The sequence below is a fragment of the Corvus hawaiiensis genome, chromosome Z, assembly GCF_020740725.1.
Source record: "Corvus hawaiiensis isolate bCorHaw1 chromosome Z, bCorHaw1.pri.cur, whole genome shotgun sequence".
NCBI lineage: Eukaryota > Metazoa > Chordata > Aves > Passeriformes > Corvidae > Corvus > Corvus hawaiiensis.
Genome location: NC_063255.1, coordinates 31,725,872 through 31,739,355, shown reverse-complemented (window position 1 = coordinate 31,739,355; position 13,484 = coordinate 31,725,872). Strand labels below are relative to the sequence as shown.

At 47.0% G+C, this 13,484-nt stretch overlaps 1 protein-coding gene across 1 annotated transcript; it reads right to left on the bottom strand.

Annotated features, from left to right (window-relative positions):
* Positions 1 to 6,252: 6,252 nt before the first annotated feature.
* Positions 6,253 to 11,719, bottom strand: TMEM271 (transmembrane protein 271). The gene has a single exon (XM_048292208.1). The coding sequence runs from the start codon at positions 11,656 to 11,658 to the stop codon at positions 10,567 to 10,569; it is 1,092 nt and encodes a 363-aa protein (XP_048148165.1). The 5' UTR covers positions 11,659 to 11,719; the 3' UTR covers positions 6,253 to 10,566.
* Between the last annotated feature and the right edge of the window lie 1,765 nt (positions 11,720 to 13,484).

Genomic DNA, 13,484 nt, shown 5'->3' with positions numbered 1-13,484 from the left:
AAAAGCTTTTTCCTGCATATGACAGAAGAGTGTTGCTAAAGTTGGCTGACTCCCGGGCTGTGTAGGATATATTCCAACAATAATGTTGTGGGGGTTTTTTTGCTAAACACTTTCCAGCTTTTTTTTTGAAGAAATGTACTCAGAATTTCCCATAATGCATTTTGCAAAGCTGACAGTCAGCACTTTATGTGATCTTCTCTCCTTCTGGTGATATGAGGTAGTTTTCTGTGTAATTCTATTGACTGTAGTGATTTTATTTCCATTTGTCCACATCAGAGAGGTCAGAATCAGGACCTGACATTTATCCACTGGTGGCTGAAAGGCAGGTGCAGGTGGAAGGGTATAAACATCAGTGAAGAACACAAAAGGATTAAGATACCAGCGCTGTTACAGACAAATCTCCTGTTAATGTTTTGGTGGCCAGCAGAAATTCATAGTTCACTGAAGCCAGCAAGTGGTGGTGTGGCAGGCCAGCAGCTCACCCATTTTCAGTGCGGTTGCTCACACAAGCATTTGAATACCTGAACACTGCATCCAACTCTGGGGTTCCCAGCACAGGAAGGACATGGACCTGTTGGAGCAAGTCCAGAGGAGGCCACCAAGATGATCAGAGTAATGAAGCATCTCTCCTATGAGGAAAGGCTAAGAGAATTGGGATTTTTCAGCCTGGAGAAGAGGCAGATTCAAAGTGACTTAATTGTGGCCTTTCAGTAACTGAAGGGAGCCTACAAGAAAGAAAGGGAGGGATATTTCCAAGAGCATGTAGTGACAGGGCAAGGAGGAATGACTTCAAATTGAAAGAGGGTAGGTTTAGATTAGATATAAGGAAAAAATACTTTACTATGAGGGTGGTGAAGCACTGAAACAGAGAAGTTGTGGCTGCTCCATCCCTCGAAGTGTTCAAGGCCAGGTTGGATGGAGTTCTGAGCAACTAGGTTTAGTGAAAGGTGTCCCTGTCCATGGCAGGGGTGTTGGAACTAGTTGGTCTTTAAGGTACCTTCCAACTCAGGCCATTCCATGATACTGTGATTCTCTGATTTACGATCTCTTTAGGGAAGAAGATGAACTGGGCTGTTATGCTGCCTCCCAGGTGCCAAAAAGGACTGTTGTCTCTTTGCATTAGTTATTTGTGTTGAGCTTGTAGTGGTATTTCTAAGTTGAAGTGGGTAAATGTTTGTTCTGATGATGCACTCTGATGCCCATCTCCTCTGAGCAATACAGTTATTCATAGAAGCGAGGAAATTTAGCACGCAATAGCTCAGGAAACTCGCTCTTTCCTATTTGGAGCCCTAATTAGAGCAATTAATCACTGCTGCTTCTGCCATCTAAGCTTTCAGGCTAGAATATATTGTCCTCTCTTGTCAGAGCAGAAATGTAAAAATGGTTTCCCTTTACCTGACACTTTGCCAGTACAGCCTTTATCAGTGTCTGCCTCCTACCAGCTTCTATCTTTCCTGAGAGCTGGAGCTGAAAACATAAAGAACAAAATGACGGTACTGTTCCAAAAGGAAGAAGAGGTGTGAAATTTTAAGAGATCATTTTCTACTCTGTTTACGTGGGTTTTAGCTGGATTTCTCCATTTGAATTACCTTTCCTGGGAATTTCTTTTGGGTTTCCATATTGCGGTAACAAGGTGACCATTTTGGGGAGGGAAATACCCTGGTATTTCCACTGTAGACAGGGGTGTTCTTTCCACTTGATGCAACTACATCTTCCTCTCACAAAATCCCTACTCAATACCGGGTATGTGCCCATAAGAGGGTAGGATGAGGATTAGGTTGCCTCTGTGTGTTTTAACTCTGTATCTGCCCCTTGGCTGGTCCACCAGTATTTAATTGGTTAAATGCAATTGTCATTCCGCTCCCCCTGCTTCCCCATGTGTCAGTGTGCACCAGGTGATAAGCTGTAGGGGCTGGGGATCACAAGACAGCACCACGGCCCTCTCTATCTCAAACTACACAACTCTGTAAGTTAGGGGCAGCAGTGCTTTAGTCCCCTTTCTGTGTGTTCTTGTGACAGTTATTCCTCCTCTAGTGAAGAAAGGCATTTCTTTTGGCACCTGACCTGATGCGCACACCTCTGGGTGCACAGAGGTGCTGAGGCTCTCAGGGGCCTGCAGTGTAAAGTGAGAAGCTGAAGATCTGAAGAGCACCCAGCTTGCCTTTTTTCTCTTGAGAAAAACTGTGGTGCTGTCTTCCTGTCCACAGACCTGCAGGTTCCACTGGGGCCCCCCATGGAGTATGACGGCGGAAGAGTCAGGTTTGGCTTCATGACGCTGGAAGTGCCTGCACTTCTGTTGAGATTTAGTGGCTGAGCGGGGGTGCTCTGATGTTCTGCTGCAGTGCCAAACAGAATGGATGAGCTTGGCTCTGCAGTGGCAGTAGGGAAGATGAAGATGGCCATCTGTCCGCAGCCAGCAGACACACACACACACACACACACACACACAACTGAAAACTCCCAACATGTAGCAATGAACACAGAAGCTACTGGACTGCAAGTCTAGTCTAGTAATGTAGAGAAGTTTTTGAATATCATCTGGAAACTTGCAGCACTTCCAACTGAATGTATAAGGTAAGCTGAAATTCATGTTCTTGTTAGCCTTTGCTAACATTATGAATGGTCTGACAGTAGCATTGTGAAATATCAATTTTCTTTTGGTGTACTTTCTGCTGCTTCCTTATCAGTCAGCTTCAAAACCTCTTACAATGAAGCAATTCTCTGAATCTGAGATGTTGACACTAATGTTTGTCTTTTTGCTGCCCTTGATGAAAAATTAATGAACTATGAATGAATCAACAGTTCTGCCCTGTTTATGCTTTTTTCCTTTTCATTCTTGGATGCCAAGAGGCATTTACTGAAACACGGGAACAGTTGCTTTTTGACTTTTGAGATAAATTTGTCCAGGAAAATTTCCAACAGGGATCTTCATTCTAGGACCTCTGGATCTTGCAGACCTTAAGCAGATAAGAATTGCTGCAGCCCTTCAGTGAAGGACAGCCCAGAGCATCTTATAGTTCTTGTAATGTGCCAAACATCCTTTGTTGCTCATTTCTATTTATTGCCCCACCAGCTGATTGAGTAATTCAGTACACCATTAACAGGCTCTCCCCCTAAGCACAGAGAAAGCAGTGTGCACTTCGCATTCATGAGCTGTTCCTTTGGAGAAGCTGCTAGAGGGAGCAGAGGAAAAATACTGAACACAAGACACAACTTAATACTTCTGTTGTGAAGGTCTGTGGTTTGATCACTTCCGTTTTGTTGGAGGGGGAGGGAGGGGGCAGCAATAAAGACATTTATTACTCTCCCCATTCCACTTGACTTGAACAACTTGCTTTAGCAGAAGTGACCCAGAAGCAGTTCCCCAAATGCAGCCAAGGTCCTGCTGCACCCCAGGGCCACTGAGTAACAAGTCTGGAGCCTGGGCATTGTGACAGCAATCTGCCTTCCTCATTGTTGTGACACAGAGCAGCGTTTCACCTGGGCTGCAGCACATGCCACCTTACCTGCTCTCACACAAGCACGGAATGGTGCCACAGCACACTGACTCTCAGGGGCTTGGAAGCTCCCTGCATATATGCAGGTCCTGGATTGATGCTGTCACAAGAGACAGCTGCTTGTTCCCACTGACAAGACAAGGTCCCTTGCTTAGGGGAACATGAAGATCAATGAACTAAACAGTGGTCCAGGTAAACCTGGATGATAACGGTGCCTTTCAATATATTTCTGGTAGCTCTCCAAGGACTTCACTGGAAAGGAAGTCTCTGTGCTAGTCGAATGCATTTCTGTGCAGCTATCTTCTCCCAGTTTGTTAAGAGAAGCACCCTTATGTTCCCTTCAGGATAACAAACCATATTTCTTAGCAACAGTTTCACAAAGAGCTGTATCAGAATTTCTTTCTTTTTGATTTAGAGCAAAAGATGAATCAGAAAGCAGTACATGATTTTTTTCAATCTTCCAATCTTATTTTAGTCGTAGTAGTTTTTTTAACACTGGTGATTTTGAGTGCCCAGGTCAGGATATGCTACTGGAATATGCTACTGGAATTAACGTAACTTTTGATTACACATCAAAAGATTTTGGGCAGATTAAGCAGTTTCCAGCACTTACATTTCCATTTCCTATTTTCCCAGGAGTCTAATTTAGATGATCTGCATACACTGGTAGCTTCTGTGTCATTCAGGAAATGGTAAATATTCCAAAATGCAAGGAAATAGAAATTTCTCAGTGGCTCTTTCCAGTGAAAGTATGAGCTTCTTTTGGTAGGACTCTTCCACGTTTCTAGGAGCCATTGGACATAGACGTAGCAAGATCAGCCTCTATGCAGATCCACAACTGACAATCTCTTGTGAGGGCATACATTTTTATCATGAATGGATGGCAGCTGCATAGACCTTGAGACTGCACATACCTCATCCAAAATCCATGACTGTCTGATTGTCTGGAACTTTCTTTTCTGTAGCACAACTTTGTGCTGTTGCATCATTCATCTGTGAGGAAATGCCAGAATGTGAACGTTGGCAAATAAGGCCTCACCCACACCATGTGTCAAATTCGTTATATGACCTCTACAGGAATTGATGGCACTCAGTAATTTGTAGGACAGCTCTACTTAATCTCCCTAAATTTAATAATTTAAATGCCTGGAGATTTCACTGAGTATTTTTGTGAGATGAGCTTTCATTTAAAATGTAGAACCTGGGAGAAAAAGCAAATTCTGAAAGAATCTTCTCTAAACCTAAGTATTAGGTTTCCAAAAATATAAACCCTGGAAAATAATCCTTCTAGATATTATAGGTATTCTTCCATTCTCAAATCTTAATATAAAACCAATGAATGCTTTGGAACTTTTAGTCCTCTGAACCCATTAAGAGGATCATGATAAGCTTTCTCTCCTCCCACACTTCACTTTATCCTCTGCTAACAATGGCCACAGAGGAGACAAACTGGTAAGGATGCTTGAGGTATTTAGTACGTGTTTAAATCCTACCTGCTGAAGCGAAACAAATGATTCATTTGCAAAGACCATGAAATGAACTTTCCCATCAGAGAGACCCATGCCAGAAGTAATCCATAAGTGAAACCCTGGGAACTTCTGCTGTGTTGTATTGCTGTGGGAATACATCTACACTTGACTTTTCTGTGATCTGGTGTCAGTATGTGTTTTTCACTAGAAGTGTTTCCTTCCACAAAGCTTATGGAGGTCTTCCAGATATCTAAAATTCCACGACCAAAGTAGCAGCAAAATGTAATGTCATCTCCACTCCTACCTCAAGGTAAATTCACTGAAGTTTAAGGCTTCTGGGTCTGAAGAAGGAATGAAAGAGGACAGCAGGACTTTCCTCTGTAAAGGAAATACACCTAAGAAAGTCTTATGGCTTCTTAGATGACTTGATCTTCATTTACAGACTATCTAGGATGACATCAGGGACACAGCCATAAACTTCAACTAAACTTCACCCTGCACCTGAACATTGGCTAGAAAGTACATGGCACACCTGGTCAGTGGAAAGTGAGGAAGCTACCTGAATCATATTTTTAGAAGACCAGTTTAAGGATTTCACTTTTCAAAAGGTACACAAGGAAAGAATTTCAGAACTGATAAGAATAAGAACATATAATGCACCCAACTTAAAAGCTCAGATTTCTGCTAGTTATTTTGTTTGGGCCTCCTTTGTGGCAGGAAACACTGTATGCTGAATTGTTGCAACAGGTAATTGAAGTGTTGCCCCCCAGCACTCCATCAGCCTGTGGATTTCTTGAAGTCCATCCGTTATCTGCTAAACTGTTACTAGATGATCTTTTGCTCATTCTGGAACATATACCGAGCCCTAGTCCCATGCCATTAATTACAGAGAGATAATTAAGAAATTTAAAAACTGGACAGTGATTATGAGGAATTCGAATCTTACCCTTATGCATTTTAATTGGAAATATGAGCCTGTATTAAGAAGAGGTAACTCTAACACACATATAGAGTGCCATCAAATGAAATGAACAGATATTTGCCAGCAGAATTTATCTAAAATATTTGAGCATCTTGTAACTGAGAAATACCTGACTTACGGAAACTTCACAGTAAAACCTGGAATTATATATCATGGTTCCACTTGTAGCACTTGTAAGTCTCTGAAAACCAAGTTTTTGTAATGAAAGGGGTAATTAAATACTAGTTTCAGTTGTACTATTAGACATTCACCTAAGACAATAAAGAATATGAAATGAAGAGCATTAGGCTTTTCTTATAGGATATGCTGTGCTTTAAAACTTATTTTATTGATCCTAAAGTTACAAGATCAATTACTGACATTTTCTTGAGGATCAATCTTGGATTAAATGGCAAAATGAAGAAAAGGTTTTCATATGTACTATATCCAAAAGCAGAAACAGATTGCCGTTCTCATGTGAACATTCAGAAACCTTTTCTGATTATTAAACAGTATGTCTGAAATATATCTAAGTTATACCAGCCGCCATAGCGCTTTTTGGTGAACCAAAGAAGTCCTACAGTGAAATCAAACTTTGAGTAAAATCTGTACTACCTTAATACAATTTCCCTCTAACATAATTTTTCCTGTTTTTAGATCCATGTATATTCTGTCTGTCAATTACAATGCAAAGTATAAGTAAGATTTAAGCAAGGATGTTGGAGTGTGAAAATAATTCATGTGAATTGCTAATAGGCTGGTGGGAATACATTTTTTCCACATGAAGGCAAATGCTGTCTCATCAAAGACAGCAGACTTGATTTTCCACTGCTTCATCCCTTGACTAGCCACTATTACCTGCAGAAGGGACACGAAAGCTGAGAGCAGTCTGCTACTAAATCAGTACTCCACTGTGACCAAAACAGTAGTATTGCACCTATTCTTCCCTTCCTTTGAACAGATGCGAGTAAAGCTCACAAATTAAAACAAGCCATAGGGCAAAAAGAAGTCTTGTCATTACTTCAGGTAGGCAAAATAGAGATTTGATAGCACATACATGTTCCTCTTCCATTCTCCCTGGTTTTGCTACTTAAGGCAGAAGCCTTGCAGTTATCACCCTTCAGTGACATGAACTGATCAGGTCTGCATTCACCTTGACAATCCTGTGATGGAGAATGGGAAATAAAGGGACAGCATGAGTCCTCTCAGGTAATTAACCAAAGCTCCAATGCTTCCCACACCAGCCTATTTTCAATTTCGGCACAGTATAGTTTATACACCCTAACATTATTGCTCAGAAGACAGAATGATGATTCAGGTTTACTAAAAACAGCTTCACAATACTGCAATCATGCCTGTGAAGCTTCATCTTGTATCCTGTGTTTATAAGTTTCTTCTCACTGAGAAATAAATTTGTGTGGTGTTTTGTGTTTTATCAGAAAAGTTAGTCACCAGATACCTGAAACACTGATGTACCATCTTTAAGAAAACATGGCTTGTTTGGTCAATCTGCCTGCCAATTCTTTTCCCTGCATTTAAAAACATATGTATAATACCATAGGTGACCTCCCTTAATACTGCTGTCCATACAAATCACTAATAACTGAGAAATAATATGCTACTGCTGCATCCTGTCATGCCAGAAGATCAAGATTACTTTGAAGATTATTTAGAGTAGGTGTTACATATCATTTGTGCCCAGATCCACTGAAGTCAATGAAACGACGCCTACTGGCTTCTGTGGGAGTCTGACTTGGACATTATTCTGGCAATCTGTCCACCACTAAATTAAACTATTCCAGGGGATAAAAGCCCAAATGAAGAAAAGTAGAATTTGGGAACTAAAACAGCCGCAAATAAATATTCTAATTCAATGGCATCCTGAAAAGACTTAAATAAAACACAAACACACTTACACAGGCATGTACACACACATACATACAAAAAAAAGTTATGACTTTAACAATCTTAAAAATCCATAGTCTAAAATTGTTTACATTTAAACAATTGAGTATAATAGGTAGCTTTCTTGACTTTCCATTTATTTCCCTGAGCACTGATCTTTGGAACATCTGGAATTTCAGAATTGTCTAGTTCATAATTCCTAAAATAATTATCTTAAGTAAAATGCTGCCTTTTTATGACAAAAATCAATTCCCTAAGTAAAACCAGGATACAACTTCCATGAACTACAATGTATATAGCCAATTTTTTTAAAACCCAACAACTATTATTACACATCTGCATCTGTATTTAGGCACCTAGCTGGTTCATCTGTTTTTCAAAGTCACCCTGCAGTCTAGCAGTTCCCGTTTAATTCAGTATCAGGTACTATGCTGTCTCATAAACTCATTCAATTGGAGACCTACATAATGATTTAGCCTCCCTGCTTTAGTTACTCATTTTGCAAAATCTCGTTTGTGTAAGCAATACAGTAAGTTATGGGATTGGTCTTGTGCCTAAATCAATGTTACAGGCAAAGATTACAGACTTCTCACTTTCCCATAAGGGGTTAAGAAGGTGCATCTGCAGAGAGGCAGCATAAAACCAATCTTCAGCACTAAAATGGGACTTAGCTAGGGCATATGTTTTAGACTGGCATTCCACACCAGGAAATCTGCCGGCCAAAAGGAGCTCTATTTTAAATTTCTGCTATTTAGAACTACTTGACAAATTGGCAACTGCTGCTTTTCGCTCTTCTCTAGATTAGAGCTTTAATTGTGAGCTTCACAGACATCATTTTGCAACTTTAAGACTTCTCAGGCATTCTGCATTTTAAATTACACAAAGTGTGCAAGTCAAAACATTTTAGAAAACAACAGTGCAGAGATATTTGAATATTTTAGAATCAAATCTCTCTCTCCAGTTCTAAGGCTGCAAATTACGTCAGCCTCTCTGCAGCTAAAAAGTTCAAAATAATTTTCCATGAACCACAGAAACAGACTGTAACTTTGCATACTCTTAACTATCCCTCCACTCTGTCTCCCCTCCTCTTCCACCTTCCCCCCACCCCCCAGCCCCTGGGTAGCTGATACACTGGCATTATGCAGCAGGCTCCAAACACAGGATTAACAAAAAGGTTATTTTGTAATACTTCGTTTCAATATGCCTTAACTGGAGGAGGGGGTATTGAGCCAAATGCAACCAGGAGAGTTGCTTTTTGGTTCTTCCTGCAACATGAAATCAAGCCTTTGTCTGTTCTCAAATGGTGTAATAAAATCTGCTTCTCTTTAATTAGCACTTTTTTACACTATCTAGTACTGGCATTCCACAGCAGAATCCAAAAGGAGGATTTAGCACTTTTTCTCTGTGCAGAAACCCTTTTTAATACCTCGAAGTTCATGAAGAGTTAACAGCTTACGATCCCATTACGATCCCCTCCCCCTTTTCAGAAATTAGACTGGCCTTTCTTTAAGCAAACAAAACAAACAAACAAACAAACAAATCTCTGCTTTAAAATAGGAGTATAAATACTGTTTTGAAGACACATTTGGCAGATGTCTTCCAGGAGGGTTTATCTTTTTTTTTTTTTTTTTTTTTTTTTTTTTTTTTTTTTTATCCTTTAAAACTGTGACTACTGCACCAGTTAAGGCTGTTTACAATATATGTATTTTTCAAACAAAACTTTTAATATTCAAGCTTACCAGATTGATGAATTGTAACAGGTAAAATGGAACTCTTTACAAGGTAAACCATGTAGTTGTACAAAATAGAATTATACCCTTCACCTGTGCAAAACAAAAAGAAATCCTGCCTTGCATTAAAAACACAGAACCTGTTTACAAAAAGGAATGTGTACTACATTTGGACTTCCTTTTTAACTGCCATATCCTAGCAACATCTCAGTTATTTTAGTAAAGGAACTAATCATCGATTTTTAAACTGCAGTGAATTTACCAAACATTTTCACTATAGACTTCTGAAAGCTTTTACAGTAAGAAGTTATCAACAAAAGCAGGCACGTTAGTGTACAAAAACGTTGTTGATTTTTTTTCCTGTTTCTTTTTCAAAGTGCAGGTTTTTCTCAATGTGCATCTTACAAGACCAACGAATGTTTTAACTCACTAAATCTTAAAACAGAACTCAATTCTCCCAAGGAGTAGTGTAAACGTTAAAGATCCCCAATACACCTCTAGTAAACGTGACACAAATGTCTCTGCGTTGTTTAGAAATTTAGCTCTTTTGAGAGGTAAAGAAGCTTCATGACACCTTTTCCTTACACTGGCTGGTTATCATAAATGGGTAACTCTGGACTGCTAAAGCTGGAGACTGATGAATCACTTGAAGGGAACTAAACTTGGCTACAGAGGAGAGGCGACGGGAGGAACCAACCCTTAGGCGTTTCTTGCGCAGCCTTCGGAAAATTCAGCTGCCGGCGGACGAAGGGTCGGTGTGCGGGAGGCAAGGGGGGGAAGGAAGGGGAAAGCAGGGAGGGAGGAAGGAGAAGCTTCCGCAGAGCCAGAGGCACGGCGGCACGCCGCCCGTGTCCCGCTGCGCCCGCCGCGGCGGGACCATCCCGTCGGTAGTGCGAGAACTGTCCCCGAGCCCCGTGTCTGCGAAGTGCTGGCGGGCCCGCTCCCGGCTGTCACGGCGATCCGGGGGCCAGGCGGGGAGCTGGGCGTCCCGGTGGCGGTCGGCGCTAGGTGCCGTGAGCGCAGGGCTCCCCGGGGTAGATCTCCTCGTAGGCGGGGGGCTGCTCGCTGGGCAGAGGGTAGCAGTAGGGGTAGGAGGCGTTGAGCTCGGGGTCCATGGGCGAATAGCCGGGCAGCTCGACGGAGGGATGTCCTCCGCAGTGCACCTCCACGCCGGCCTCGTCGAAGACGTGGAAGACGCCCACGTTGATGTAGGAGACGGCCTGGAAGGGGCAATCCCCGGGGCTGAGTTCGGGCTCGCCGCCGGAGAAGAGGGAGCCCTGGCTCTGGCGCGGCGCCCGTCGCCCGCCGCCGCCGCCCCTTCGCCGCCGCCGCCGCCCGCCCGCCGCCGCCGCGGCCGGGGCCGCTCGCCGCCGCCGCCGCCTCCGTCCGCGCTGCTGCGCGGCCTTGTAGTTCTTGACAAGGAGCAGGTTGAGCAGGCCCAGGAGGCACTCCAGCGCGTTGAAAACGGTGGAGAGCACCAAGCCTTGCTGGTAGTCCCGCAGCTTCTGGCAGCGGAGCGCGGCGGCGGAGCCGTCGGGGGCCGCGGGTCCGCTCCGCGGGCGGGCCGCGCCGCCGGGCTGCAGCAGGCAATAGTGCGAGTACTTCCTCTCCACCAGCGACACGGTGTCGCCGTCGATGACGGCGCCGGCGAAGGCGCTCAGCACGCCCAGCATGAACACCAGCACCCCCAGAAGCAGGAAGTTCTGCCGCCCCCCGGGCGACGCCTTCTCCACCGGCCCCGACGGCGCGGCTGCCGCCTCCGCCCCGCCGGGGCCGCCGCTCGCCGGGTCCGGGTCCCCGGCCGGGGCCAAAGCAGAGGCCGGTGCCGGTGCTGAGGCCGGTGCCGGAGCCGGCGCCACGGGCGCCTCGTCGGGCGGGCGACAGCAGAGCAGCGCAGCGGCGAGCAGAGAAAGGCCGGCGGCCAGCAGCAGCCCCGAGTAGAAGGCGCCGGCGGCGGTGCCCAGGCGGAAGGGCTCGCCTTTGAGCTCGGAGCCCAGCGAGAAGCACTTGAGGCCCACGGCGGCGGCGCTGAGGGCGCAGGCGAGCAGGAGGCAGCTGGAGAGCGCGGCGCAGGCTCCCCGCACGCTCCACTTCATCCTCCGCGCCGCCGCCGCCGCCGCCGCCCCGCCGTCCGCCTCATCCTCCTCCCGCGGCCCCCCCCGGCCCCGCGGCGGCGGCGGCGCGGCGCGGCGCGGCCATGCGAGCGCGGCGCTCCCCGACGGGGCGGCTGCGCTCCGCTCCGCTCCGCACGGCAGGCAGCTGCCGGCCGCAGTGAGCCGGGCGCGGCGAGCGCGCAACGCTCCCCCCACCGCCTCCCGGTCGCCGCCGCCTCCTCGTCCCCGCCCGCCCTCTCTTATCGCGGCGGCTGCGGGGAGGCGATTAATTATGGATGGAAGCCGCGGCGGGCGGGGGGACGGAGGGGGCGGCCCGCCGGGCCGCCGCGGGTGGCGGGGGGAGAGTGCGACCCCCGGCGAAGCCGGGGGCGGCGAAGCTGCCCAGCCCGCCCTCCCACCCTCGTGGTGCGGGGGGGCTGCACGCCGCCCTCTGGCCGGCCCCGCACCGCGGAGAGCGGCGAGGGACGCGCAGCTCGGGCAGGGGGTGGCGGGGGTTTGAACACCCCCACTGGTTTCGTTGCCGAGGGCTGCTGCTTGTCTCCGTGTTCCTGTCTTCTCTCCCTCTCTTAATTTTATTTATTTGTTTCTTAGCTCTTGCGCTCGCCAGGAGGCCGGCGAGCCGCCGTGCATCCCTGTGACCGCGTTGCGGTGTGTCGGCGGCTCTGATGCAGCGAGCGGGCCGAGCACCCCACGCCGCACTGCCCGGCGCAGGTCCTCCGTGCCCGCGGGGGCGGCGGTCCTCAGCAGCCCTCTTTGTTTCGTGCACCGCCGGTGAATCCCTGTGGGATTGCTCCCTGTGGGCGGCGGGGCTCCAGGGACGAATAGCCACGGCGGCACCCTCGGGACGTCCCGTCCGGGAGCGCCCGCAGCACCGGGGGTGGAAGCCAGTTTGGGGGTGGTGCCGCCAGTTGCCCCGGTAGACGGTGGCCCGGTGACTCCTCGGGGAGCACCCGGTGTGGCCTTCTGAAGGAGAGGTTGGAACCTCAGCCTCGGAGCGGGGAAGCCCGGCAAGGGGTTCTTGAGGAAGGCTCTTCTTCGCCAGTCCCTTTTTCTTCCGGGAAGCTATAGCCTTTCAGCTCCCCCATTTTCCCTATCAGCCGTGCGCACGCCAGCCTTGCTGGGTATTTTTAGCCGGCGCCGCTGATTAGCATTCAGGGGAGCAAGCGAGAAAGAGAAAGCAGTTTTCCAAATCGTTTTCTCTTCCAGCAGCTCAAGTGCACCTGTTGGTGGCAGGAGGAGTGTGTGTGGCATTATCCGGTGTTTAGCTTTCTCCAGAGAAGTGACCTTGCCCCTCTGTCCCGTCAGGGTATGCCCTGTCGGCACCTCTCTGAGGAGCAAGAGCAGCCTGCTGTAATCTCGGGCAGAGGGGCACAGGTCTCCATTTGCAGCAGCTGCTCCTCCCCGAGAGAGGTTTCTGGGCCCTGCATGGGGCAGTGGTCCTCCCAAGCACACTTGGTGGGAGGCCGTCCTGCCTGGAGCCCAGCTCTGTATGGTTGCACTGTCCAGAAGTATCAAAAAGTATCAAAGGGATGTGCCATCCTGTCCCTTAGGACCACAGACAAGGGAATTTTTCTCTCTCCCTCCTGTTCTCAAAGGGCCCATGGAGCACTGAGTATGGGAGAAAATACAAAAGTCCTGACCAGCCTTCTCGTGTTCCTCAAGAAAGCAGTGGCTGGGTATGTTATCCACAGTCACCATCAGCTCTTCCGCTTCCCAGGCTGTCCCTTACTTGTGAGGGTTGAGTATGTTGGTCTGCTGATCTGTGGCTGTGTAAATATTTGGCTATAGGATCTGTGACTTTGGCTCTG

What these genes read in the sequence shown, in the direction of transcription:
- TMEM271 (XM_048292208.1), bottom strand. Translation starts at nt 11,658, where the DNA reads ATGAAGTGGAGCGTGCGGGGAGCCTGCGCCGCGCTCTCCAGCTGCCTC.